Source organism: Dysidea avara, chromosome 2 (genome assembly GCF_963678975.1).
Source record: "Dysidea avara chromosome 2, odDysAvar1.4, whole genome shotgun sequence".
NCBI classification, from domain to species: Eukaryota; Metazoa; Porifera; class Demospongiae; order Dictyoceratida; family Dysideidae; genus Dysidea; species Dysidea avara.
In genome coordinates this window covers 21,857,106-21,882,728 of record NC_089273.1, presented here as the reverse complement: position 1 = coordinate 21,882,728, position 25,623 = coordinate 21,857,106, and the positions used below count along the sequence as shown (strand labels likewise).

The 25,623-nt window shown below is 36.1% G+C and overlaps 1 protein-coding gene and 2 long non-coding RNA genes across 3 annotated transcripts in view; 1 reads left to right on the top strand and 2 right to left on the bottom strand.

Moving 5' to 3' along the window:
* LOC136246844 (zona pellucida sperm-binding protein 3 receptor-like) overlaps nucleotides 1-19,859 on the top strand; it is a 69,731-nt gene extending 49,872 nt beyond the window's left edge. The window contains exons 12-13 of the mRNA XM_066038440.1: nucleotides 18,404-18,586; nucleotides 19,467-19,859. Of these exons, the coding sequence (XP_065894512.1) occupies nucleotides 18,404-18,586; nucleotides 19,467-19,636 (353 nt within the window). The 3' untranslated portion in view covers nucleotides 19,637-19,859. The remainder of the gene's footprint in view (nucleotides 1-18,403; nucleotides 18,587-19,466) is intronic.
* LOC136246853 (uncharacterized) lies at nucleotides 491-2,890 on the bottom strand. The gene is made up of 4 exons (XR_010696860.1): nucleotides 2,356-2,890; nucleotides 2,275-2,309; nucleotides 676-775; nucleotides 491-628 (listed from the first exon to the last, which is right to left on the bottom strand). It is a non-coding gene; the product is annotated as an uncharacterized lncRNA (long non-coding RNA).
* Nucleotides 13,432-23,938, bottom strand: LOC136246857 (uncharacterized). Its single transcript, XR_010696876.1, has 5 exons — nucleotides 23,629-23,938; nucleotides 22,699-22,754; nucleotides 22,551-22,643; nucleotides 15,025-21,595; nucleotides 13,432-13,698 (listed from the first exon to the last, which is right to left on the bottom strand). It is a non-coding gene; the product is annotated as an uncharacterized lncRNA (long non-coding RNA).
* Between the last annotated feature and the right edge of the window lie 1,685 nt (nucleotides 23,939-25,623).

Here is a 25,623-nt window from a genome sequence, read left to right as displayed (position 1 = left end):
TTAGAGTATACCTGACTGCTCTATTAGAGTATATACCTGACTGCTCTATTAGAGTATATCGATCTTTTTAACAAGTTTTGAAGAGGGCTCATGTTACCTCCGTAAATCCTTCCCTGAGAGATGAATGTAAGTTGTATCAATTGTTGTGCTGTGCCATTACACTATATTTCTCACTCATTTTGTCCTGCCACACTAAATGGTGTGTTAGGATCCTGCTTGCAGAAGTCTAAATTTTGCAGGGGGGGTTCCTGAACCCCCCGGAACCCCCCCTCCCTACGCCCCTGCGGATACACTATTTCCCATACGGAACAGGCAGATCTGTTACAGGCCTGTTACAGTAGACTCTGTTTCAACCTAATGACAGGTCTGTATTTGAAACTGTTGCTTAGCTGCCACATGTCTGCTGCAGTGCAGTGATTTGGTCACAGACCTGTGACAGAGCTGAGGCTAATTTATTTACCACAAATGTTATACAGAGTTACCACAAATGTTATACAGAGTTACCACAGACTTTATTTAACCACAATGCACAAATTATGGCTTCTACAATGATATTATTTATCAGCCTGCTTTCAGTGTTAGTCCTACAGAAGGAGCTCCTATGCTTGACTCCATTTTTTCGAAGTATCTGCAGAGGACAGCACATAAATACAGAAAAGAACAATGTGTAATTACCAAGTAGACAGTCATCCATGATGATAGTGCCAATATATCATTCAGTGGATTTACTTCAGTAGTTTAGAGTACACCAATCAACAATTTCATTTGGTCTCACCTACGTGATATGTACAACATCATGATAACGTATTCTTGTTGACTACATGAGTATACACTGCACAAAATCCATCCATAGACTCTGGTTGTTAAGTGCATGCACATATAAATGATTGCAAGGAGAAAGACAATGAGTTTCTGCTAGGAGAAGTATGAGTTAGTTTTGTCAAAGAAACAGCAATCCTGATGAGTCGTTCCAGTCGGGTGCAATTATCCTTGCTCTATACATACATGTGCCATGATGACTCAGTAGTGGAGTAGTTGTTACTTACTTACATAGGCTGAACAGTAGTCTGACTTTTATCACTTTATAGCAAAAAGATTTCTTTAGTGTCTTGTTAAATAACTTTACAAATTAAGCCATAATTAACTTTTTTACTAATTTGTATAATAATCTTCTAGAATACGTACATAAAGTAATGTCTTATCTGTATTAAATGTCGACTCAGTTAAAGAAATTCTAAGGATTGAATAAACATACAGAACTTAACAGCTTGAGGGCAACTTGATGCCCACACATGGGTATCTTGACCACAAAGTTCTGTAGTCTCGTGCCCAGCGGGCCCGTGCTAATAGCGCAAACAATGTCTGGTGACATTTCTCAAGTTTCTTGGGCCCGGACGTTCAAAATTTTGGCTGGCCAATCACAACTGATGAGATGCATAATTGCATGAATTGGAAGTTGATCGAAAAGCAGGCAATTTAAAGCCGTATTGTTATAAGTTCTCCCCGAGGTTGTTTAAGAGGTGGTTGTCAAGTCCTTTCTGACCTCACCATTTTAAACCAAAGAATCATGCCTCAATGTTTAACAGAAACTAAATATCTTCTCTACCCTTACAAGATACAATGTATGGAGAGATTATCTCAAGTAAATCCATTAGAAATTATAAGCAAACACAAAAGCAAAATTAACTCTACTATAATTACAGTACCACTACTACTGTTACTACCAAGAGTAAAGGAGATTGTCATCATCAGACACCCCTGCAGACCCATTATCTGAGGATCATTCTAGCTTGTCCGTCCATAAGGCAACAGACGGTTGTTGGAGGAAATTTTTGTCTTGCCAGCTTGGGAGGAACATCATTACAAGGGGTGATTCAGTCGGCAATGATGCTAATTTGAGTTTTGCTTTATTTCTAGCCATTTTCAAATGATTCTCCACTGTTTGTAAACAATTATGCAACTCCTCATCCTATTTTTTAGCTAGATTGAATTTCTGGGTCCAAGTAACTCTAGCAATGTCACCAGACAGTGTTTGTGCTATTTGCACTAGCCAGACTGGGTACAAAACTATGGCAGTACATGTACCTGTAGGTTTTTGTGTGGGTACTCTCTATCTATATACAGTACCAGAAGCCCTTTAGCCTGTAATTCATTGTCACAGGATTGCCTCTAGCAGGTTAACCCATATTACAGGTACATAGCTACATGTACGTATAATATTAGACTACTCATTATATGCTAGTTACTTTTATATATCACTGATACAATTCTTACCATCTTTTCAATTCTAGCTGTAAGATTGCAAAACCCTAGAATAATAAATAATAGTGTGAAAGCAGCTCGATGTATGATTACCTCCTAAAGTGCCTTGACATCATTTGAACAATCTTTTAGTTGACAATCCACTAATTTTTTGGCAACTTCTCAAGTAGCTTTCTCTTATCATTTCCAACCAATGAGGTTAACTCGTATTCACCATTTTTCTTGAGGTATACTTTGAAGGAGACCCCACAGCTTCGAGTTGTGTCAATAAACTTTGAGTCAAACATCTATGGTGTGCATTATATGGAAGAGAAGTTTGTTCCGTAGGATATAAGGTGTCAGGCTACTAACATGCATAGTTACTAGTATAAGCACTACAGTAACAACTTACTAGTGTCCTCATAATGAAAACAACTTTTGTCAGTGATTTATCTTCCATGAAAAGCCTGTTAGAAAGCCTGCTCTTCCTTCTTAAATCTTCTTTTTAAGCATAAATAAAATATACATCTAGAGATCAGTTCAGTATCAATCACTTTGTCTTCTACTGTTGCAAAACAGAAACTAGCTTCTTTGTTTGAAATCTTTCTTTGTTGTTGAATCCATGTATGTACAGTGGTTTTAAATTCATGACCTGTGGTAAACCTTTGACCTGTATCCTACAAAGTTTGCACATAGTTTCAACAGGTAGTGTAAGTTGGAGACAGCTCTGTGAGAACTATGTTGTTATAAAACAAATCTGTTGTAGGTGTTTGACATATTATGGTCTGTAGCAGATCTGTAACAGGTCTGCCTTTTGTGTATGGGTTATAGGGGTGGGAAATATGTCAAGACATTCAATATTTTACTGCTGGATATCGATGAGCATTATTGATATCGAGATACACTAGTACAAGATGCAACATCTTGTACAAAAAACATCATGGGTACAGTTCAGGCACACAACACTAGGTATTGCTGGACTACCTGCTACTATGAAATAAATCAGCATTCTAAAGCAAATTGGACAGACAGGTCAGTTGATATGGACTAGTTATGAGTTATTCAAGAGACAGTGCAATATTAGTAATCAAAATAACGTCCCAAAAACTATCGATATTTGTTTATGAAGATATCACCCACCCCTATATAATATGCAGTCTTTACATTATTGCCGTCACATGACAAAGCATTTGTCACATTATATTAAGGCACACACTCTTGTTATGTCTTTTGTTATAGCCATGACAACAGTGCTGTACTTGCATACAAAAAGCACATGCGTATATAACTGAAATACGTATCTATACACTGGGGCTTTAAATTTATACGTTCTTTCTGTATTCTGTTCTTTATACTTTATAGAATTCCCAGTTTAAAGGGTAATTCCACCTTTAAGTTAATATAGTGTCACTTTTATTAGCAAATGTAAGGTGTACTAAATGAACTAAGCTATCTCTGTTGAATCTTTCAGTTTTTATTGCATCTGAGATCACCCTGAATTTTATTAGCTCTTACAAGGATTTTGTACGAATTTAAAAGTTACAACACTGTTATTACACGTACAGCACCTAGACTACTGTATATATGGTTGGTTCTTTCTCAATTAGTTTAAAGACATTGACAACTTGTTCTGATGTAACAAATCATGTCCGTTTAAATTCTTATGGTGATAGTTCAATGTATCACCAAGACAATTGTATTCTTTTCTTTAATTTTACTGATGTCAACAAAACACTGTGATTTAGTCAATCTGAACTAAATAACATGATTATATATGGTTCCCAATGGTTAGAGAGAAATTAACCACGAACACATGGCTTCAATCAGTGTGTCTGTTTAACACGAACATAAAGGGGTACAGAGTTGGTGATTCAATTTGTGGTCACATAAGAAAAAGCATGATGCAAGACCATCTCACCAAAAGAAGTGTGAAAGAACCACCTAACTACGAGTAAGATGTGGGAAAGTACGTATATATAGTAAAGGAGCGGCGTAAGTACTTTCATTGGTTTCCTTTGATTTCATCATTTTAGTTTTACCAGTGGACCTGTGCTTCTTACAAATTAACTTCTAAGACTTCTGTTAATAGCTATTGGTGGTGTTTTCTAAGGTGTTTTATTGTTTGGCATTCTATTGAGATTTTGACATAAAACTCTACCATGAACCACTACTGTGGTTCATGATAATTATATGTGTAGGAGTTTTTTCTCTATTAGTGTGCAATCTCCTGACGCTGTGGACAGTGCATACATGGGATTAAAGCACATTTTATTGCAGCATTTAAAGGGCATCATGCAACTATATACACTATGGTAAAATCATATACCAATAGACCCAGTAGTTAAATATTGAGCATATACGTACATGTACACCCCAAACCACAGATATATGAACATGTAATGTACTTGGGAGCAAGTACTGTAAGTATGTAGGTGTCTGGATCTGATGAATCAGCCTTGTCACACATGACAGCAGATTCAATTTTCACCAAAGCAGCTACAGTACATATGTTTCCATACTGACACTTACGTTCTCAGGAAATATATACATTTTCCACAAGAAATGTCACAATTCATGCATGTACATTTCCTGGATGAAATTTGGCACATCCCTAAAATAGTTACTGAAATTGTGACAATTCCTTGCACAATTCCACTTACATTTCCTTTAAACATATATTCCTGCCGTCAAGAAAATGTCACGATTCGTTACACGTTACCTCAGAAAAACAAATTGTTGTGCAGTTGGACTTGGTGGAACTCTGGCCTACCTGGGATTGACTACATCTCCTGAATGACCTGTAACTTGGCCTAATTCCCTCCTGTTCCATTAAAAAGCAACACTTGACCTCTCAACTACTCCTATTAGAGCTCACCTGATGGACTCTACCCGTCAGAAAGTTTAATGTTGGTTATTTTGTAAAGAAGATGTTCTGGAAGGAAAGGGCATAAAACACACTGATTACTTGACTGGCATTTCTCAGTACTTAGAAATAAGACCAGTTTACAGTTAGTTTTATACCTTTGTACACACATATTTCACTACCAAAATGTGTTTAAAACTCATGTTTATGAAGTGGTTGAATTGATTATTACATTTACCACTGGTTGTTAGTGGTGATGAATCATAGAGAAGCTCACGTGAGTTTCTTTGCTAAGATACTCTGTGTATGGTAAGTAATTGTATATGAACCATGGCTTCAGTGTCTTCCACTTATAATATGACCCTCATTCTTGGTCATACGATTGATGAACTGACTTCACATTAAGGTCATAAGGAAATGTGAAAGCCACTTCATAGTCATGGTATTGTTTAGTATGCTTTAAAGTTTAAGCATTAAAGAAAGGTATCTAAATTGATTTAGCTACCCATGCATCTAGTAAAATAATTGTAACATGTGTCTAAGTTGAAATCATCACTGTATAAAAAGATTATTATACTCAGCTATAAAGTTTACCAGTGATCTAATTCTATCAGGAAGTTGCAAAACCACATGAGTTATAGTTATTGCTTCACTCCAGGCTACACTGACAATTGTGCCATTCCAAAATACTCGGACACGTGCAATAACCATACAGATACAACTTAAGTACATGAAACAGGAAAAATATTGAAACAAGAAGGATGTCTATATACATTACTTGTTGCTATACTCATTCACCTACTTCAGTCATATACAGCTTGTCAATAGTATGGCCGACTCAAGTAGGGACTAAACAAGCTGCTGGTGCAGATTACCTCCCTTGTTTCATCACTTTTATTTCAGTTTAAATTTAATTTTACTTTTTTGTAACATCATGACTGGTTCACCAGCACATATTGTATCAAAGTATAGAATGACACCAAATTAACTGCATGACTGAACTCATACCCATAACTTTCAATTGCTGAAAAGGCCCTTTCACTTAGTTATCAGCTTTGTTCCACTGTTATATGGCATTACAAACAAAGAACGATACAAGAGGTGCCTTCACTCACTACAAAAACTCACAAATGGTTATCATGGTAGCCAGTAAAAGAATCCATTTTATAATCTATCCAAAAATCAACACCTATGTGATAATGAACTAGAAGACAAAGGTAAGTCCATGATACAGCATGTACCAGTCAGTATGTATGGTATTAGAATTTGTTACTAATCGGCAAAATGTCAATTGAGGTTCAAAGCCCTAGTATATGTGTTCATAGCTTTTTGTGTGAAAGTGACTAAACTATGAAAAAGGCGTGGTCTTTATTATTTGTTAGTGTGAAATAATGTAATATCAGAGATGGCTCAATAAAATTTGTAACAATATTATATACGCTTCATTGCAGATTTCATTAAACCAGGTGTGTGCCCACAACCGGCCAAAAGCTAGCTATAATTATATGCTGTGAAAAACACTTAATCAGTGTCAAGGAAATCTTCATAATTGTATCTATTGCCTAAGTAGAAATCATGAATCGGGATAATATACTTGAACTATTTGTTCCACAACCAATTTGTGTATTATGAGAATCATTCAGCAGATTTGTTGAATATGACATCTATATAAATAACCAAAACACTTGTAATGTAACTACAGCTGACTGCATTGTTACTAAGCTGACACCATTGTGTATTGGATTTTTGAGGAATCAGTGTACATGATAACTGTCCATGTTGGACCAGTAATAAACCCACAACCATAGAAACTTATTCATGTACCACATAATCAAATTCACAATTTCATCCCTATTGGCTATAAGAAGTTTGTGAATTGTCACACAAACAGTCTACCACAAATTTTGTCTGATCCTCTCATTCTGATAAGCTAAACCAGCTGTATGCAACCCTACCATGTGTAGAGTGGCAACCCTCACCCTGAAATGTCAACATATAAATAGGTCCTACCATGCCTGTACAACCTCTGTAAAAACAAGCACTCCATTCTAATCAATCCAAAACAGATAGTTCAAGGGGTATGGTGACTACACATATGTGTGTATGGTGAACAATTGTTGTTTTGGTTTGATTGTTGCTAGTTTTGTAATTGAATCCCAACAAACTACCGATTTTCAAATTTGTGGAGTGAGGTTTCATTTTGAGTTCACATTTTCCATACAGTTTAATCCTGATACAAGTAAAATCTTGGATTTGAGCAGTCTGATTTATGCTGCTGCCTGTATCTCAGAAATGTCTACAACTGAGAAGTACATGCAAAATTAAATGAAAGATTGAGCGTGTTATTGTTGCTTTCTGTTAGTGCTATCCACTACAAAACATTCATGCATTTGCGGTCACTTTCCTGAGCTGTAATATCACCTAGCAACCAAATGATAGTTATTATTAGTACAATAGACAAGCCATGCACCTAGCAGGTAAACAGCAACCCTAACACTCCATTCTTGTATTTCTTTCTAGTACAAACTTAATTATTATTGTTAATAGACAGATCTAATTGGGCTACCCAAATAAAAGGAATCCAAGTGAAAGAGCTTTCACTATATTCACAAAATTTCATGGATGAAAATGTTGCAGACAACCAAGCAACTGCAAAATCTGCAAAAAAATATACAAGCCTTGAAAGTTTGTTCAGATGTCATGTACATGTATATCCCAAATGTGAACACCTCTGTCCTCTATAGATGGTGCCATATCAACACCATGCATAAATTTAAAATTATGGTAGTTCATGAAATGAGTAGTTCATGAAACAGCCTAAATGTTTTAATATATTCACATGAATTCATAAATATTCTAATAGAGCAATCAGTCAACAGTTCTTATATAGTTCCTACATTCCTTTACTTTTCACCATAATGAAATAATGAGTTCCTCAGTGCAGAATAAGTATCAGATGAAATGCAATATTTTCACACTATATGTAGGTAACAGTGTCAAAAACTACTGTAATCATCCAGTACTACCATATAGCCTATGTATTTGAGGGGCAAAATTTTTTGAGGTTGAGCAATGTTACCTAACTCACAGATTTGAAAACATTCCTAGACTATATGGAGGTCTAAATATTTCAAAGATAAAATGTTTGCTAAATATGGCCAACAAATGTACTTATGTATACATAAATGATGGATAAGTGTCAGAGTATTATTGGTAGCTGTGCTTTGTTGACATTTTTACAATAACACTTTATCACATAAATTTCACCAATAAAAATGTCCGTTGAATAATGAAAAGTGCTTGCATGTGTGTGTGTGTGTGTGTGTGTGTGTGTGTGTGTGTGTGTGTGTGTGTGTGTGTGTGTGTGTGTGTGTGTGTGTGTGTGTGTGTGTGTGTGTGTGTGTGTGTGTGTGTGTGTGTGTGTGTGTGTGTGTGTGTGTGTGTGTGTAACACATAAAGTGTCTATGATTTTAAAGATGGAGTAAATGTTGCTACAGTATTCTACGTATGTACTGAGAGTGTATGATACATGTTTGTAGGCTATGATTTATGTAACACTATACACCCAAAGGCTTCCTGGTAAATTTATTAATGATAATATATTTCCTTTGAACTATGTACGCTAATTTGTTCCATGATAAACTGTCAGCAGAAATAAAAAAGCAAAAAACTTTTGAATGTGGCAGCTCAATAATTAATTTGATCTGATCACAGTAACTATTTATAGTTTGTGTAAGTATGTGTGATATTTCCTTAGTATGATAAATGGATATTTCTCTTATAGCACCAATGAAACAGGGATTGTTTATGGCTTTATGTTTGAGAGATTTAATGTTTGAAATATATATTGAAGTTCTAAATGGTCAACAGTCATACCTACGTAAATGATTCACGAGTGTTGTAGTACCTCCAGACAATTATGTGTTGTATTAGCATTTTGATAATAGAGTTTGTCACATCAATAACTGTAACTATAGTTAGGGTGTGGTGTGAACATATACACTAAATAATACCTGGTGGTGTAGACACCTCCAACACTCGGGCACAATGCCAAAGCTAATGATTTAGACAATTAATGGTTACATTTTTGGCAGTTAACTAGCTATCTATAATATACAGAAATTTGGCAGATATATGAACCTATCATCCTTATCTTGATAAGTCTTATGATATCTCGATAATCAGATATATCTGGATAATCATACAGCCTATCATAATACATTCCCATGACTTTAAGTAACAAAGCACCATCCAAAGAGTTCCCTGCTACTTTCATAAAGTTAGCAGTAACTTTTAATCAGCCATTAACCACATATTTATGGTTGTTTTATATCTGTCTAATAGAATAATTTCATGTACAGTGACAAACACACACACAATTTACACTACATAAGTAACTGAAGAGTTTTACTAAGAAACATTATGTCACTATAAGGCTTACAAGTTTAGATTCTATATTACAGCCATGTTTTGTTTTGTACTTCCTTTATTGTCTAATACCTGTACAAGGGTACCGTTTTGTTGGTGGCTTCAGTTTAGTAGATTTTTTGGTGTTTGCAACTATATAATTATATTTTATTACATGTGATGTAGTAACCTACTGAAAGTTGTCTTGATGTGGTTTCTTTGTGGTTTATGACAGTGTTTGTGCAGTTGTGTGTTTGCTTACCGCTATATCTGTATATAGAGGGTTCTCTTGGTTACCGCTATATCTGTTTGGTGTTTGCTTACAAGGCTAAGGTGTATCTTATGATGTAATTATTAAAGCCATCTCTGTTGAGTCCATTATTATTAGTATTTGAGATCACTATACTTTGAGCTTGAATTTGGCTGGCCTTAACAGACATTTTATACTTGCTGTGATGTTTTTACTTTTATTATTAAGGACAGCACAAATGCTGAAGGTCTGTAGGACACCTGGTCCTACAGCCTGTAGGACCAGGTCCTACAGGCTGTAGGACCAGGTGTCCTACATATGTTGGAAATAAATGTTCTCAAGAAATACTTCCAGGTCATGGCATACATTTAAACTATGCTGCTGGCTATTTCTCTTTTTAAGTTTAAGGACATCGACAACATGTATTCTTGTAACAGAGCATGTCCATTTCAACAAATATGGTAAAACTTTGCTTGCCGAGACAACTTTCTCCTATAATTTAACACAACGAATCTATTACACTCTTATAGTGGTGTACCAAGACAATTATATTCAATGTACCAAGACAATTATATACTTTAATTTTAACAACATCGACACAAAACATAGTGATTCACTGAATCAGATTTGTTTTAACTGCATAATATTATAAAGTATTTGTTTGAACTAATATGGTGTGTGCAAGGCCAATTAATGGTTAGAAAGAAGTTAATCATTAACACATGGCTTCAATCAGTGTATGTATTGTTTACAGGGAACTTTCCTCTCCAAAATTGGTACATGAAGGGATACAGTGTTGGTGATTCAATGTGAGGTCATATAAAGATGAACAATTGATGAGTTACATCCATATATGGTAACAATAAATGCAACGTATGTGGCTTCACATGGCTATAAAATTACCAGTTTAGTCCATTCAGTTTCAATCTGGTGGTGCCTGTAGTCTACTATTGACTGAGGCTATACTTGGTGATTTCTACCAAATTGACAGTGCTGCCTAACTGTTCTTGATCCAAATATCAACAAGTAAGGACTGGATGTTCCTTTACTGTATGTTGTACATAATGCTGTACAGTTTGTGATTGATTCTTTTTTCACATACTCAGCTGAGAGACACCAAATGAAGGGTGCATTAATCATCATCTTTCTGACTATTCTTGCAGTCACACTAGCCCAGCAGCCATTCTGGGTGGCCACACTTAAGGCAAAGTGTCAATCAAGTGGTGAAAAGTCCAGTTGTCTTGGAGCTATCATTTCTGATGATTGTTTGATTACTGCTGCCAGCTGTTTTTCTCACTGTACACAGAATGATTCCTTGTCAGTTAAAGCTACAGCCCTGCAATACTCTACATCTGGTACATCAATGAGGATCAAAGTGGTAAAAGATGGTATTACAATTCATCCCGATTATGCTACTTCTCAAGCTGCTGATCTTGCCCTGGTAAAGTTTGAGACCCCCAAGTTTGTACTGGCTAAAGCGACCATCAGTGATAACTGCAGACAAATAAACAAAGCTGATGACCTTTCTGTTATTAACTTTATCAACGAAAAGACTATCACCAATTCACCCATCCAGAAAGATGAAAATAAGAAATGTAAAGATTTATATAAGCCCAATTGGCAGGGATCAACCCAGACCTGCTTTAATACTTCCGCATGTACCGAGAAACCAGGCAGCTTCATTGAAGATGACAACACACTATACGCCATGACAACATTCGGATGTATGCAAGGGTCCAATACAATAGCAGCACTGTTAATCTGTAAATATTATGAATGGATCAATGATCAGTGTACTACTCCAACAGGTAAGATAAACACAGGAGGTAAAATCATGTCCTTTCTGGTGTACAGCATGTGTTCTAACATATGGCTGCATTGTGGTTTAATGACATCTTTTAAGGAGAGCTGCCTCTACATATGTTGTAATTGGTTTGTAATTACAAACAATTTTGCCTATGAAACTTTTATTTTACTTACATTTCCTGTTTCGTGGCTGAGTGAGAATCTTAGTAAACCACCTACATATCACCACCCAAGCAACTGGTGGTTTTGTTTTAATTAAGATTAGAAAATTTGTGACACAATAATTTCATTATCTTAACAGTTCATGGTGGCTGATTATTCAATTAATGCTCTGAGATCAATTGAATCACTACAAAGTGCACAGTTTCTTTATGTGTACCTAGATTAAAACACATACATAACATGGAGTGCATGTGTGTGTGTGTGTGTGTGTGCGTGTGTGTGTGTGTGTGTGTGTGTGTGTGTGTGTGTGTGTGTGTGTGTGTGTGTGTGTAAAGGTCATTATTGTGTTAAAAAACAATATTGTACACTTAATTTTGTGGTGTGATGTTTTTGTAAGTGATAGTTCTCAGATGATTTATCCTCATTTATACTATCACCAATTCACCCATCCAGAAAGATGAAAATAAGAAATGTAAAAATTTATATAAGCCCAATTGGCAGGGATCACCCCAGACCTGCTTTAATACTTCTGCATGTGCCGAGAAACCAGGCAGCTTCACTGAAGATGACAACACACTATACGCCATGACAACATTCGGATGTATGCAAGGGTCCAATACAATAGCAGCACTGTTACTCTGTAAATATTATGAATGGATCAACGATCAGTTTACTACTCCAACAAGTAAAATAAACACAGGAGGTAAAATCATGTCCTTTCTGGTGTACAGCATGTGTTCTAACATATGGCTGCATTGTGGTTTAATGACATCTTTTAAGGAGAGCCACCTCTACATATGTTGTAATTGGCTTGTAATTGCAAACAATTTTGCCTATGAAACTTTTATTTTACTTACATTTCCTTTTTTGTGGCTGATTAAGTAAACACTTAGATATCACCACCCAAGCAACTGGTGGTTTTGTTTTAATTAAGATTAGCAAATTTGTGACACAATTATCTTAACAGTTGGTGGTGGCTGATTATTCAATTAATGTTCTGAGATCAATTGAATCACTATAAAGTGCACAGTTTCTTTGTGCAGTTTGTATTACCTAGATTAAAACACATACATAACATGGAGTGTGTGTGTATGTGTCTAAAGGTCATTATTGTGTTAAAAAACAATATTGTACACTTAATTTTGTGGTGTGGTGTTTTTGTAAGTGATAGTTCTCAGTTGACTTATCCTCATTGTATGAATAGTTGTGTGTGATGATTGTGATTATGTATTAATGTGACAAACTGCTCATACTACTTATTTGTTAATGTTTTAAAGGACCAACCAGTCAATCAACCACCCCTACCAGTCAACCAACCATCCCTACCAGTAAACCAACCAATCCACCAACTACTCCCAGCACCACTCCTGGTAATCAGAGCACGTACACACATAAGCATATTTACCGATAGTCATATTTGCTATAGGATGCCCTCCACCTCTTGAAATACAAAATGGAGTAGTGCAATATGATTCTACTACTGATGGATCAGTGGCTCGTTACCAATGTAATCAGGGCTATACAATGAAGGGTAATAAGAAGATAAAATGTGTTGGAATTGAGTGGAACAGAAATCCTCCAAAGTGTGCATCCAGTCAACCAACCAAACCACCAACCAAACCACCAACCAAACCACCAACCAAACCACCAACCACTCCCAGCACTAAACAACCTACCCCTATCAGATTACCACAACCAGGTATTATGTTAATAATAAACTATAGATGATAGTTTTGACAACAAAGTTTAGAATAACAACAATATGACCACACAACAGTAGAAGTCAGTGACAAAGTGGTCAATCAAATCAAATATTTTGTTGTTCATGTATTCATATAAAACTACTTGACAGTCAATCAAAAATGCTTGTAGTATATAGTATACCAGGAACTGGGTTAGAGCTGACACCACTTTGTTACGATTAGTCACAGTAGATGTGATGTGTTGTATACAACAGTATTGACTGCAACTAGAGAAATAAGTGTACTAATGTTTTAGTACATTATTACAGTGTATTACTACTCCCAGTAGCCACCTCTGCAGTTGGATACTATATATTATGTGTACATACATTCATACTTTTGCACGTAAATACACATACTTACAACCACATACATACATACATGTGAATGCATCAAGTAAAAATCAGGAATTATTCACACCCAATTTTTTTTCTCTTTATTTATGATATCACTACACAAGGCATTAGCTACATAGTATTAAGTTTTGATGCAATTTTAATGTAATAATTGATGGCATTATGTAAAATTTTGACTGCACACATATTTTTATTGAAATTCTTTATCAAAATACAAATGGCAATGACAACTTTCATATGCTATAGTGTACTAACTTGAAATAAAGTTCAACAGATTTGCTACATCATTTACAGCAGTTTTTGTTGATAGGACCAACCATTCCAAAGATATGAATATGTGAAAACAATGTATGAATGTTGAGGTAATGAAGGACAAATTAACTTCAAGAACTTGTTCTCGGGATTTCTAAACGTGTTTTATTCCTGAAATTTACTTGATGCGTTCACACATACATATGCATGTACGTACTTACATATACATATGTACGTATGTATGTACATGCATGCATACATACGTACGTACGTACATACATACATACATACATACATACGTACGTACATACATACACACATACATACATACATACATACACACACACATATATGTATGTACGTACATGCATACAGCGTGTGGAAAGACCCTGTTACTAATGCATTATGTAATGACAACCTTCATATGATGACTTCATATTTCCAAGCATCATAATTATGTACATACATATGTTATTTAATATGGTAGCGATTAGCCCCCACATTTGCTTTTTTTTAATATAAGGGAAATGTTATGTAAAAACCTTCCTAGTACACACTATCTAATTTCCTATTGCAAGTTTTGAAATACGTTTTATGTGGCAAAAACCTGTACATAGGTCTATGCCCACTGTAGCAACCTGCAAACAGAAAAAACCTGATTAACTTGTTATTTGAATGAACTGTACTTACTATAGTCAGCAAAAGTGATATTATTGCTTCCGCAATCCTTTAAGTGATAAGTTCACTTAGTAGCTTGTTATTTTCATTTGTGATATGATCAAAGCAATAGTTTGTAACTAAAATATTACACCCAGACAGGCTGAGTTAGCTCATGTTACAGCGCTTAGTCATTGATTACATTCAACAATAAATAATCAATATAACAATGTGAATGGAGTGTATACAAAGATACCCACAAACTTAGTGTAGGAGATAATAACTCACAGATGTTTTTATTATGAAATGTGTATCCAATGCAGCACTAATTTGTGACGATCCTCCTGCCGTATCCAAAGCATTAATTGATATTCCTGATACTTTTGAAGAAGGAGCTAACGCAACATATACCTGTGCAACACGCTATGGTTTAGTTGGTGACAAGCAGCTTACTTGCAAGAATGGAAAATGGACAGGTGTTGTACCCAGTTGCCAAAGTATGTGTGCAGTATTATAATATTCATTCAATGACCATGTGTGTGGCCCACTCACTGTGGCATGTTATACCCTCAACCCCACTGTGAGAAAGAGCTTCCTACACTCTGCACATAATAAAGTACCATTTTGTCCTATGTAGAGATTCATTGCCACATGAATAAAACTGAAGCACTTACCAAATCTTGCATCTAATACTGTACATCTGTATATAGCTGTTTTTTGATTTATATGTACATAAGGGTGAGGTCATTACGACATTATGTAATTCTTAGTGAGTTCAGATAGTCTTTGATATACTATTGATAAGAAACCATAGCTCCACATTTTTACTAATCTGACTATCTATCTATAGTGTTAGTTATATACAATTTAGTAGTCAATGTGTGTGTGTGTTTTGACATTACAGATTGTCCACAATTTAAACTTCACAATGGCAACTTTCGTGTGGTAGAAACTAGTGTATTTCTATATGTCTCAAGTCTGAAGTGCAACAAAGGATATCAGTTGAATGGAGGAGGAGTCAACCATTGTGAGCATGGAAAATGGAAGTTTCCACTTCAAACGTGTACTAGTGAGTTACCAAACATGATATTACAAACAATATTTTACATTATGCCATTGCTTTTTAATACAGACATGCATACACATATTCTACCATCCTTAGAGCACATTACAGGTGTACAGACTTGATCAGTTTATCTGGTAAAGTGAGTTAACTGGTTTACTTCCTCATGTAGTTAAGCAGTGTCCGATCCCTGAAGACATTCCTATTGGGTCTGTATGGCATAATAACCCACCAATACATGGCTCCCTAGCAGTTTACAATTGCCCTACTGGTTATGCAGTGTCAGGTTTCCAGAAACGACTATGTAGTGATGGCAAATGGGAAGGATTTCCACCAAAGTGTGTAACCATCAGTAAGTTAGTACATGTATGACTACAAGCAGTATAACAAATACATATCATATGCCACAGTACAGAGACTTTCATGACATCTATAGTACAGTTTAACTACATGATTGATTGATTGATTGATTGTTTATTACCTCTAAACAGTCAGACAAAGCCGTTCTTTCCTGCCAGAGAGGCACACATACATACATACAACAACATAAAATACAACAAACATACATAGAGGTAATACATATGTGACTGGATCTACGAAAACCGTTCTTATCACCCAAGACAGGAAGTTTGATTTTTCATACAAACACAAAGCTTAATGAATGCACTATCAAGTTTCACTGCCACATTCGACCAGAGTGAAGCGGTCTGCTTTTGCTGGCTGCTTTTTTAAAGCACGGTGGCAAGCCGTACGGGTGATCTGGGGTCTTGATGGAGCCCTGGCCAACCAGGAGATGGCTGTGTGTGACTGTACAGCTCTGTGGTACTGAACAATGACCTGTGCTGTAAATTTCCTTTCATTTTAGCCAGTTCTGAGCCCTGAATGGCCCATAACTTGGCCTAATTCAACCCAATAAGTTTCTTTTCAATTTTTGAACACCATCTTGCCCGCCTTCCAGGGCCCCTGCCTCCCACCCTTCTGGAGCTCGCCTGATACAGGCAACCTCGGTTTAAAAACTATCTAAAATGGTGGGAAACTTAGCTGTTGACTACTTCTTCAGTGGATGATCAGGAAGGTAAGAAATTGTTGTGAAACGTGTGAAAATTTGGTATGCGTCGCTACCACCATTGGCCAGTTACAACACTCTGAATATTTAAAACCGACGTTTCTCGATACTTTTAAATGGGCGATAAGACCAGTTTTCCCAGAGACAGTAACATATGTAGCTTAAGTCTCCTGTGTATTGATCATTCAGTTCAAAGATCATATGCATCGATATAATGTTGTGAATATGAATACATACTGTGTGCACAATGATTGCAATTAGTGCATTTTTCTCTGTGTTTGTCTAATTAGAAAAACGCTGCCCACAATATGAATTTCTGCCATGTGGAACAACATCCAACTCTGGTGGTACTAAAGTCGGCGATACAGTTACATATACACCTCTCCCTAATTTTATGCTGTTGGGACCTTCTGTAATTACATGTCAACCAAATGGAACCTGGTCATCACCTATGCCAAAATGTCGCAGTAAGTTAATATAAGCTGGTAGTAGCTAAATTTATAAGGGGATATCCAATATTTATTGTCTATTTCTAATACAAGTTTTCTATTGAACCAATATTGAAGACACAGCCAGTAATTCAAAAATGTAACTAGTCATTATTTTGTGATAATATACTAATAGTATATACCAGTATAGTATGAACACTGTGGTTAAATTAGATTTCTCATATGCTTTCCAATATTGTAATCCTTTTATTTTTAGCTACCTATATGACCAATCACAAAAGTGTTTACTAATCCAAACTAGTCAGTGCAATTACTGCAATAGCATAAAAAATAGACCACCAAAAAGATTATGCAAAAATCTCTAAGAAACAGAAAAACCTAACTGATTTGGGGATTCAAACTCATGCCATGCAATTCATACTAGTCAAGGAATTCACCACTTTTCACAGGCACTTATGATTTTAGAGTGCTTTATTAACAGTACTTCTATAATAATATTTTACACACTATTTATACTGCTCCAGTGTTGTGTTTCACTGCATGGGCAAGACCATGAATACGACAGTTGAAGGATTCGCGTGTGTGTGCATGCGGGCATGTTTAAAGTCCATTGTTGTTGTTTACAATATGCTGAATGGTGCTAAACTTTTCCTTATGGTATATGTATATTATTAATACGTAGAGCTGTACCAATACTGATATTATACCAATGGATGAATACTGGCATTGGTCAATTGCAGGTCTATAAAAGATACAGATATTTTACATGTTTCTGACTCCCTGTATTCACAGACTTTTAAGCTTTCCCACAGGAATAACATTCACAGAATTTCACTTGGCCTAATATATAAATTATATAAGTACTGAAAGTCAGTGCAGGAAAATTTTCTTGGTGGTAGCCTGTAGGAAGCTTTACTATGTCTCACATGAGAAGGTGTTGGTATCCAAAGCATCACCTGTTATTTGAAACATATAGACAGTTGGCATTTACTTCCACAGGTACCCATTAACACTACTAGATAACCTGCTTCTGCAGTTTACACACACATAAATACACACATATGCCATTTATTTGCTGCTATTTTATAGGAATGTGCCCTATGGATTTTAATCTGGAGAATGGAGATTATGAACTGATAATGGATGACATGAAAGTTGAATATGATATGATATTGACCTGCAATAAAGGATGTATAATGAAAGGACGTGAAAAGTTTACCTGTACAGAACTTGGTGTATGGGACAGAATCCCTAGTCAAACTGAATGTGTCAGTAAGTGCTTCAACTTGTTTGTATAGTAGCATGACATACTGTATCATACAGTAAGGTAGTACTATATTATTTATTTATTATTAACATTTTACAGTGACCAGCACTGAAGGTCTACAACAACATGTGCTGCAGGGATTATGAAGGTCTGGCCAAAATATCACTCTAAAAGCAGCCTCACAATACCTTCATGGTGCTTTGGTTAAGTATAATGTTTTAACCAAGCCTAAAAGTGCCTTCAGTACAGTTTCTAATAGGTTGCTACAAATACTGACTAACTGCTTGACTGATGCCTTGCTCGATCACGGCTAAGGCTATGGGCATGATTTTTTCACTGTTTGACATTACTTCAGCCCGACAGTTGTCTTTTGACATACCACATTACATACATTGCATACTTCATGGACTTACCTGTGCCCTCCTTTGTGTCCCATACACATAATATATCTTTGCAAATTTGTGGTAGTGCCACATGATGGCTTCTCTATAACTACATTCATATATAGTGGGAATCATCTGAGCTTTCACTGTGACTGCATAGATTGTAGAGGTTCTTCTTGTGGTGTTCTTCATTTGAATGCTGTGTAACAGGCTGTACGTAACTAAAAACGAAGTGTAATGGCCACTTCACAATTCACTATTTCAGTAATTGATAGTCTATAACAATATGCCTAGCACCATTCTTTCTTCTAATGCAGTATGCACAAATAAGAGAGGTTGCCTATACCTGAAAATATATACTAGTATACATTTAATCCCTACCCTCAATTTTCCCTAATCGTACTTAAAATTTCTAATTTTTACTTGTACTTGTAATTGGTACAGCACCAAAATAAATTATTGTGTCTAAGTTTATGATTAATATTTGTTTTGTTTGTTTTAGAGATATGCACATGTTTGGATGTTAACAATGGAGATGCAACTTGCCAAGAAATAGGTGATTTCTTATTTGCCTACATCACATGCAAACGAGGCTATAAGCTTCAAGGTAGTAGCCCTGCAATATGCGAAGATGGAGCATATTTTTCAACACCAAAGTGTGTCCGCAAGTAACTCACTCATTTACATTTACAATGGACAACTTTATTTGTGTTAATGTTTTTATTTTCACATTTCACATCATGACACATACACGCACAACTAAGGTATCAGTTTGATTTTTTTTTGTATGGTTCTTCCCCTTATTATAATTAATCTATTATTATTCAGTCATATGTGTGTTTTAACTAGTAGTCACCCATATGTACAAAACATGACAAGTAACTGTTACAACTGATATACTCTATGCTTCTTATACTTGTATATTGTGACATTGTACAAAATATACAATTTTATCCGATTGATTATAACCATGTGATATACAGTGTACTATTGCAAGCACAGTTAACGTATTATAATATTTTAGAGTTAAATAATATTATTAATGAACTCTGGATAGCAGGAAAAATGTGTCTTATTCAGTAATATAACATAACATGGGTAATTTAAGTGGTGGTGGCTGTATATACAGCAGTAAAAGACATGAACACCAAAGATGTGCTGATACCCAGATTTGTGAAAAGGGGTCTTCCACACACATCCAATTGCAATTTAACAATTTTGATGACTCATAACTTCAGATTACTTGGAAAAGGCTATTGAATTGAAATTTGGGCAGTATAGTGAGCACCAACATAGCTTAGTAGGTGAAAATTCTTCCAGGTTACTAATATTATATATAATATGTGTGTGTTTGAGTAATGAGTTATGGTCTTCCAAGCTCATAGAATTGGCATGGATGTGTGTGGAAAACCCCTTTTTGCAAATTTGGTCATATTTGCACCATATAATATAACTATTTTCAAATTCAGTATGAAAGCAGAAAATGTATTCGAATTTGAAACTGCCAGTACCAGTCTATGCAATAGCCTAAGTAATGTAACTATGAGCAGTAGCTACTGTACAATTTGGCACAAACATTTAGAAGCTCCTATCAAGACTCACGGTAGTGAGGCGCGCGGCCAAGAAACTACGAAGCACACGCTCAATTAAAAGACGCGGCCACTACTGTGAGTTATTTACGTGTAGGGTAGGGTCGGTTTCGCAATATTAGCCCTGGATTATGCAACATCTCTCAATGGATTTGTATTGCGTTACGTAATAAAAAAATCTTTAGTCATCGTCGTTTTCTTGCGACCTTGCTAAAATAAAGAATATAGCCGTATTTAGATATATTTCACTTTATTTCTCTACCTTGTGTTACACGTATCGTCACGTTATACCAGTCATCTTACCCGTGTTTGTACCGGCCATCTAGGCCTGACATTGTCTAATTCTGGTTGGTCCTACACGAATTTTCTCCATTCAAAAATGTAATCCCTACAATAACTTTTAAAGACACGATGTGGACACAAGCCCTAATGTCTGACAAACATGTTGTGAAAGCATGCAGACCCGTAAGTTCCCTAGGGAAGTCGTTTTGAGGAGAAATCTTTTAGAGTCTATTTGGTGCCACGCTCCATGCGAGCACTTATAATCGGCAGATGTCTTATAAAACAAAGTGTGAAAGCGTGAAGAAGGTACAGACACTATAAATCATTAGTCAATACTCCATTTAGTGCCATGCACCACTTATGATACAAGAAATATTTTGTAAGTTGTGTGGAATGACCACTGAAAATCCATGTACATGCAGTCACAAACCACAATCCAGACAATACTTTGTTGCCCTACATTAGTTTACGTACATAATGAAAGCCACTACACTCCACCTTAAACTGATGGTGCTTTGTGGAAGTGTGAAACTGCTGTGGAGGTGTGAAACTGCTGTGGAAGTGTGAACTGCCATGATAGAACAAATGAGGCAATTCTAATTGTGGATAAGATGGCTGCAAAATTCATGAAAATTTCTTGCGGTAGAGTAAACATATAACAATGCTATTACAACACATAACAAAAATTTAATAAACATCGGTTTAACACCAAGTGATTATTTCTTGGATATCTGCATGATGACACAACATTAAGTGAGCCCTGTAAAAGAACAAGCAGGCACTGAATTAAACATTTAAAAAAATTATATTTAAGACTATAAGTGAATCTCGTGTACCAGTGGCAGATACAGGGGGGTTGCAATGGTTTCAGCTGAAACCCCCTCTGGAAATAGCACACCCAAAATTTATTGACGAGTCATCGTATGGGTGTAAAATGAAAAACTTCATACGTTAGCCTTTGAAATCACAATTACGATGTTCTACAGCAGGTTGTGACACAGCAGGTTGTGACCTTTTTTTTTTTTTTTTGGTCTTTGACTTATAGCTAGGCTGAAGTTGAGTGGAATCTGAAACCCCCTCTGAAATTTCTAGATCCGCCACTGTGTACCAGAGGTAACATAAATATGTTTTGGTGCCTAAGTACGTAAACATGAACAGAAGGAGACTTGTCAAACAACAAGTGGCCACCAAACAGAATGTACAACATGGTAAATATATTTCTTAGCTATACAACAGGAAATTCAGGATTGCAATTGTACCAATTCCCACTTTTAAGCTAAGTGAATACCTGACAATATTGTTTAACCCATTTTACAACCAATACCTGATCTTAAATAACATTAAGTTACACCAAGAGTAAATAATGGAAGAGAGAGTATCCAACTGCCATATACTACATCAAAAATGAGCATGTCAAGTAGAGAAGCCATCCTGTAGTGCTTTCAAAGGCAGTGTTGAATGAAGTAATAAACACCTGCTAGCTCAGACTGTTTGAAGTGTCCAGGCCTGATTTGAAGTCAAACAGTCTGAGCTAGAAGGTGTTTATTACTTCATTCAACACTGCCTTTGAAAGCACTACAGGATGGCTTCTCTACTTGACATGCTCATTTTTGATGCAGTATATGGCAGTTGGATACTCTCTCTTCCATTATTTACTCTTGGTTACACTAGTGCATAAAAGTACAACTTATAAAGCTGTGAACTTGTGCACAAACCTGAAGTCAAAGCTGCTAATCAGACAACTGGCCAATTATCACTAGGCCTAGGGCTGGGTTGTGGTCACCACAAAACACAACTTGCTTGGTAATCTGACAACACAAGAGACCAATCGTATGAAATTCACAATACTAATAAAGCTCCTACCTGGTCCAGAGTTAAGTCATCCACTGTTAGTGGGTGAATCACTATGACTAGATTGCCTGTAAAAATAGATAGGTGAGCATTAAATACAATACACTTAAATTTATCACTTAATAAACATTTGGGGATTTTATTCATTTAAACAGTTGACATTATTACACAGAGACCTGAATAGACAGGCATATAAAGAAGTTTGCAGACATTCGCTATACTTTTGTTCATGGCAAAAATGCCAGCTGGAACAGCATGTCCAATACATTTCAATTGAAAAATCATTAAAAATTAAATTAATTATCGTGTACCACCTACCTCAAGTCTGTTTAGTAACTTTCTGAATTTGATACATGTAGAGCAACTCTCTGCGAGTACAATGATGCCTCCAATTCATGGAAATTTTGGCTTGTCAAAATGGCCTAAACTGACCGGGTGTAGCAAATTCCCCCATACATTTTGTATTGAGTGTTTTGAAGTCATGCAATAAAAGGCATAATAACCCACGACACGTGATAGATACCTCAGATTCCAAACCAGATTTGGAAATAGCAGTGAATAGTGATTAAGATGAGCTATAGTAGAAGGAAATCAGAGGAAATTTAAGCTCGTCATTTTAAGATTGAAAATCACTTACTTTTTCTATGGCGAATTGAATGCCAGATATTTGGAAAGGAACGCTCTCATCTATTTTGATGTCTTGACAGCCATTATTAACCTTCACTACATTATTGTTACAACTGAACAAAAGCACTGTGAATTAGTTCTGCAGGTTAGTTTGTGAAAATGACAGTGTTCCGTGATTAAACAAAATAATGTCCATCCCATGCAGCAAACTTCTTCATATGTTTCACTGTACATAAATTCAGTAATTTAGACCAGAACATGTGAATGGGTATACTTTTTCATACAAACATCAATATCTGACACAGATTCACTTACTGACTTTTCATCTGCAGCCAAAGTTCCAAGACTTCTGATGATGATGTAAGTGGCAAATGATAAGATAGCCACGGTTTTTTTGGTCCGTACACCTTGTCACTACAATCTCGCCATGAGAAAATACAAGCTATAGTGGAGCTACTAGAAGTTTTCGCCTGGCGGGACTCTAAAATACTGCAAATGCGGTTAATCGGTGTGTGTCGATGTTGATCTAATCCTCGATCTAATCAGTTCGTTAACCTCCACTCGTTACTCTCACTCTCCTTCTTGGACTGCCATTTCAAACAACATTTGTTCAATTTTAATTAAAACCGCGTATCACGTGTGTCCGCTTGGGACGTTGCAGGGACATTCCAAGGGACTTCCCCTAAATAGATCACGTGATAATTGTCAGTCTTGTGTGGTACTTGTCCTTAGTCATGGCTCAGCAATGCGGTACGTATGTACTATAGCCTAGCTATAGGATTTTTTGTGTGATGATGCATATGGTCGCATAGAACGCATGATGGTAGGGCAAATGCCCGCCCCTAGCTATGTCTATGACATTAAGGCCCCTATTCGGTGATTATTAGGCCACTCCAAGTCATACCTTAGTTTCTGATCACTCCCAAGCCTACAAATGGATGCGGGCGGGCGGATGATCAGGACTTCAGGACTATAGATTCTACTGTGACAATATACTGTATGGTATTATTATTTGCTCAATTTAGCAAATTCATGTTGATTTTGTTTTTAGTCAAACTTAACCAACAACATCAGTAGTTGTACTTCGGCAAAAAATGCACTAGGAAAGTTGTTGATGGATCATGGCTAGCTATACACTGATGTATAGCATTTAAGTATATTTATTTATTTATTTAGAATATACTATAGGAAATGTTTTGCTCATGTAGCTACTTATGCTTTCCAAGTGAAATAAATGTCTCATTAGCTATGTCAGGAAAGTATTACTATGACTTATAGCTAAGTTGTTCAAATGATCATGATCCAAAATGAAATTTAACTTCTATTTTCACATCAGAAATTCTTCATTCAAATGTGAAGTCTTAGCCCACTAGCTATATGCGTTTCCAGCCTTCTATTCAGTAAACCTTGAGAAAAGTAACTGTCAAAGTTTTGAGTCATTGAGTGCTCCAGACTAGTGTTTTTTAGTGATCATCTGGGAATGTTTAAACTATAAGGGTTTCTACTTGCCAATCTAATTTTAGTTATGGAAAAGTTTAAGTTTAATTAAGCTCACCGAATGTTGCCGGCTTTCCATACCCCTGCAGTGCTCAGTGATAAGGAATTTGAAGTTACTAGACTAATCATTAGAGGACTACATTTGAATTATAAAGTTAAAGCTATGGCCCATCTGCATGGGCTGGTAGTTAATCCTACTGAAATTACTTTGGATACAGAAGCATTAGTAACAGTTATAATCTAAACAGCTATATAATCAAGGACAAAACTAGCTATAGTTAGAAACATTTTATTAGTGTGGCATATATATCTAATATTAGAGTTAAGAGTAGTGTGACTGCTCTATTGGAATCCCTGACTGCTCTATTAGAGTATCTCGATCTTTTGCAGTAAAAAATAAGTGTCTTGCTGGGTCACATTCACTGAAGCACCTGTAATATTAATAATAGTCCTCATAAACTAGGGTTCCAGGTTTACCATGCGGGCGGGTGACCAGAAACTAAGGTTTGACTTGGTGTGGCCTTAGTTTCTCATCCAGCCTTTCTAATTATTATGATGCAGGCGGGAGGGTATTACCATTATGCCATTATTTTATAATATTAACACTCTGATGTACAGACCTTGTCCAAATTGTCTTTCTTTCTTACTACAAACATTGCCTTCACCAGCTGATTCTACTTTTCGTGATCGCCAACTGTTTTTCGACAGTCAGCTGAAAGCCTGCTTTGATGAAGTCGATAGAGCACGATTGCAATTGGCACTGCAGCAATTTGCTAAGGAAAACAACAGTTCTCCTGGTGATATATAGCGCAT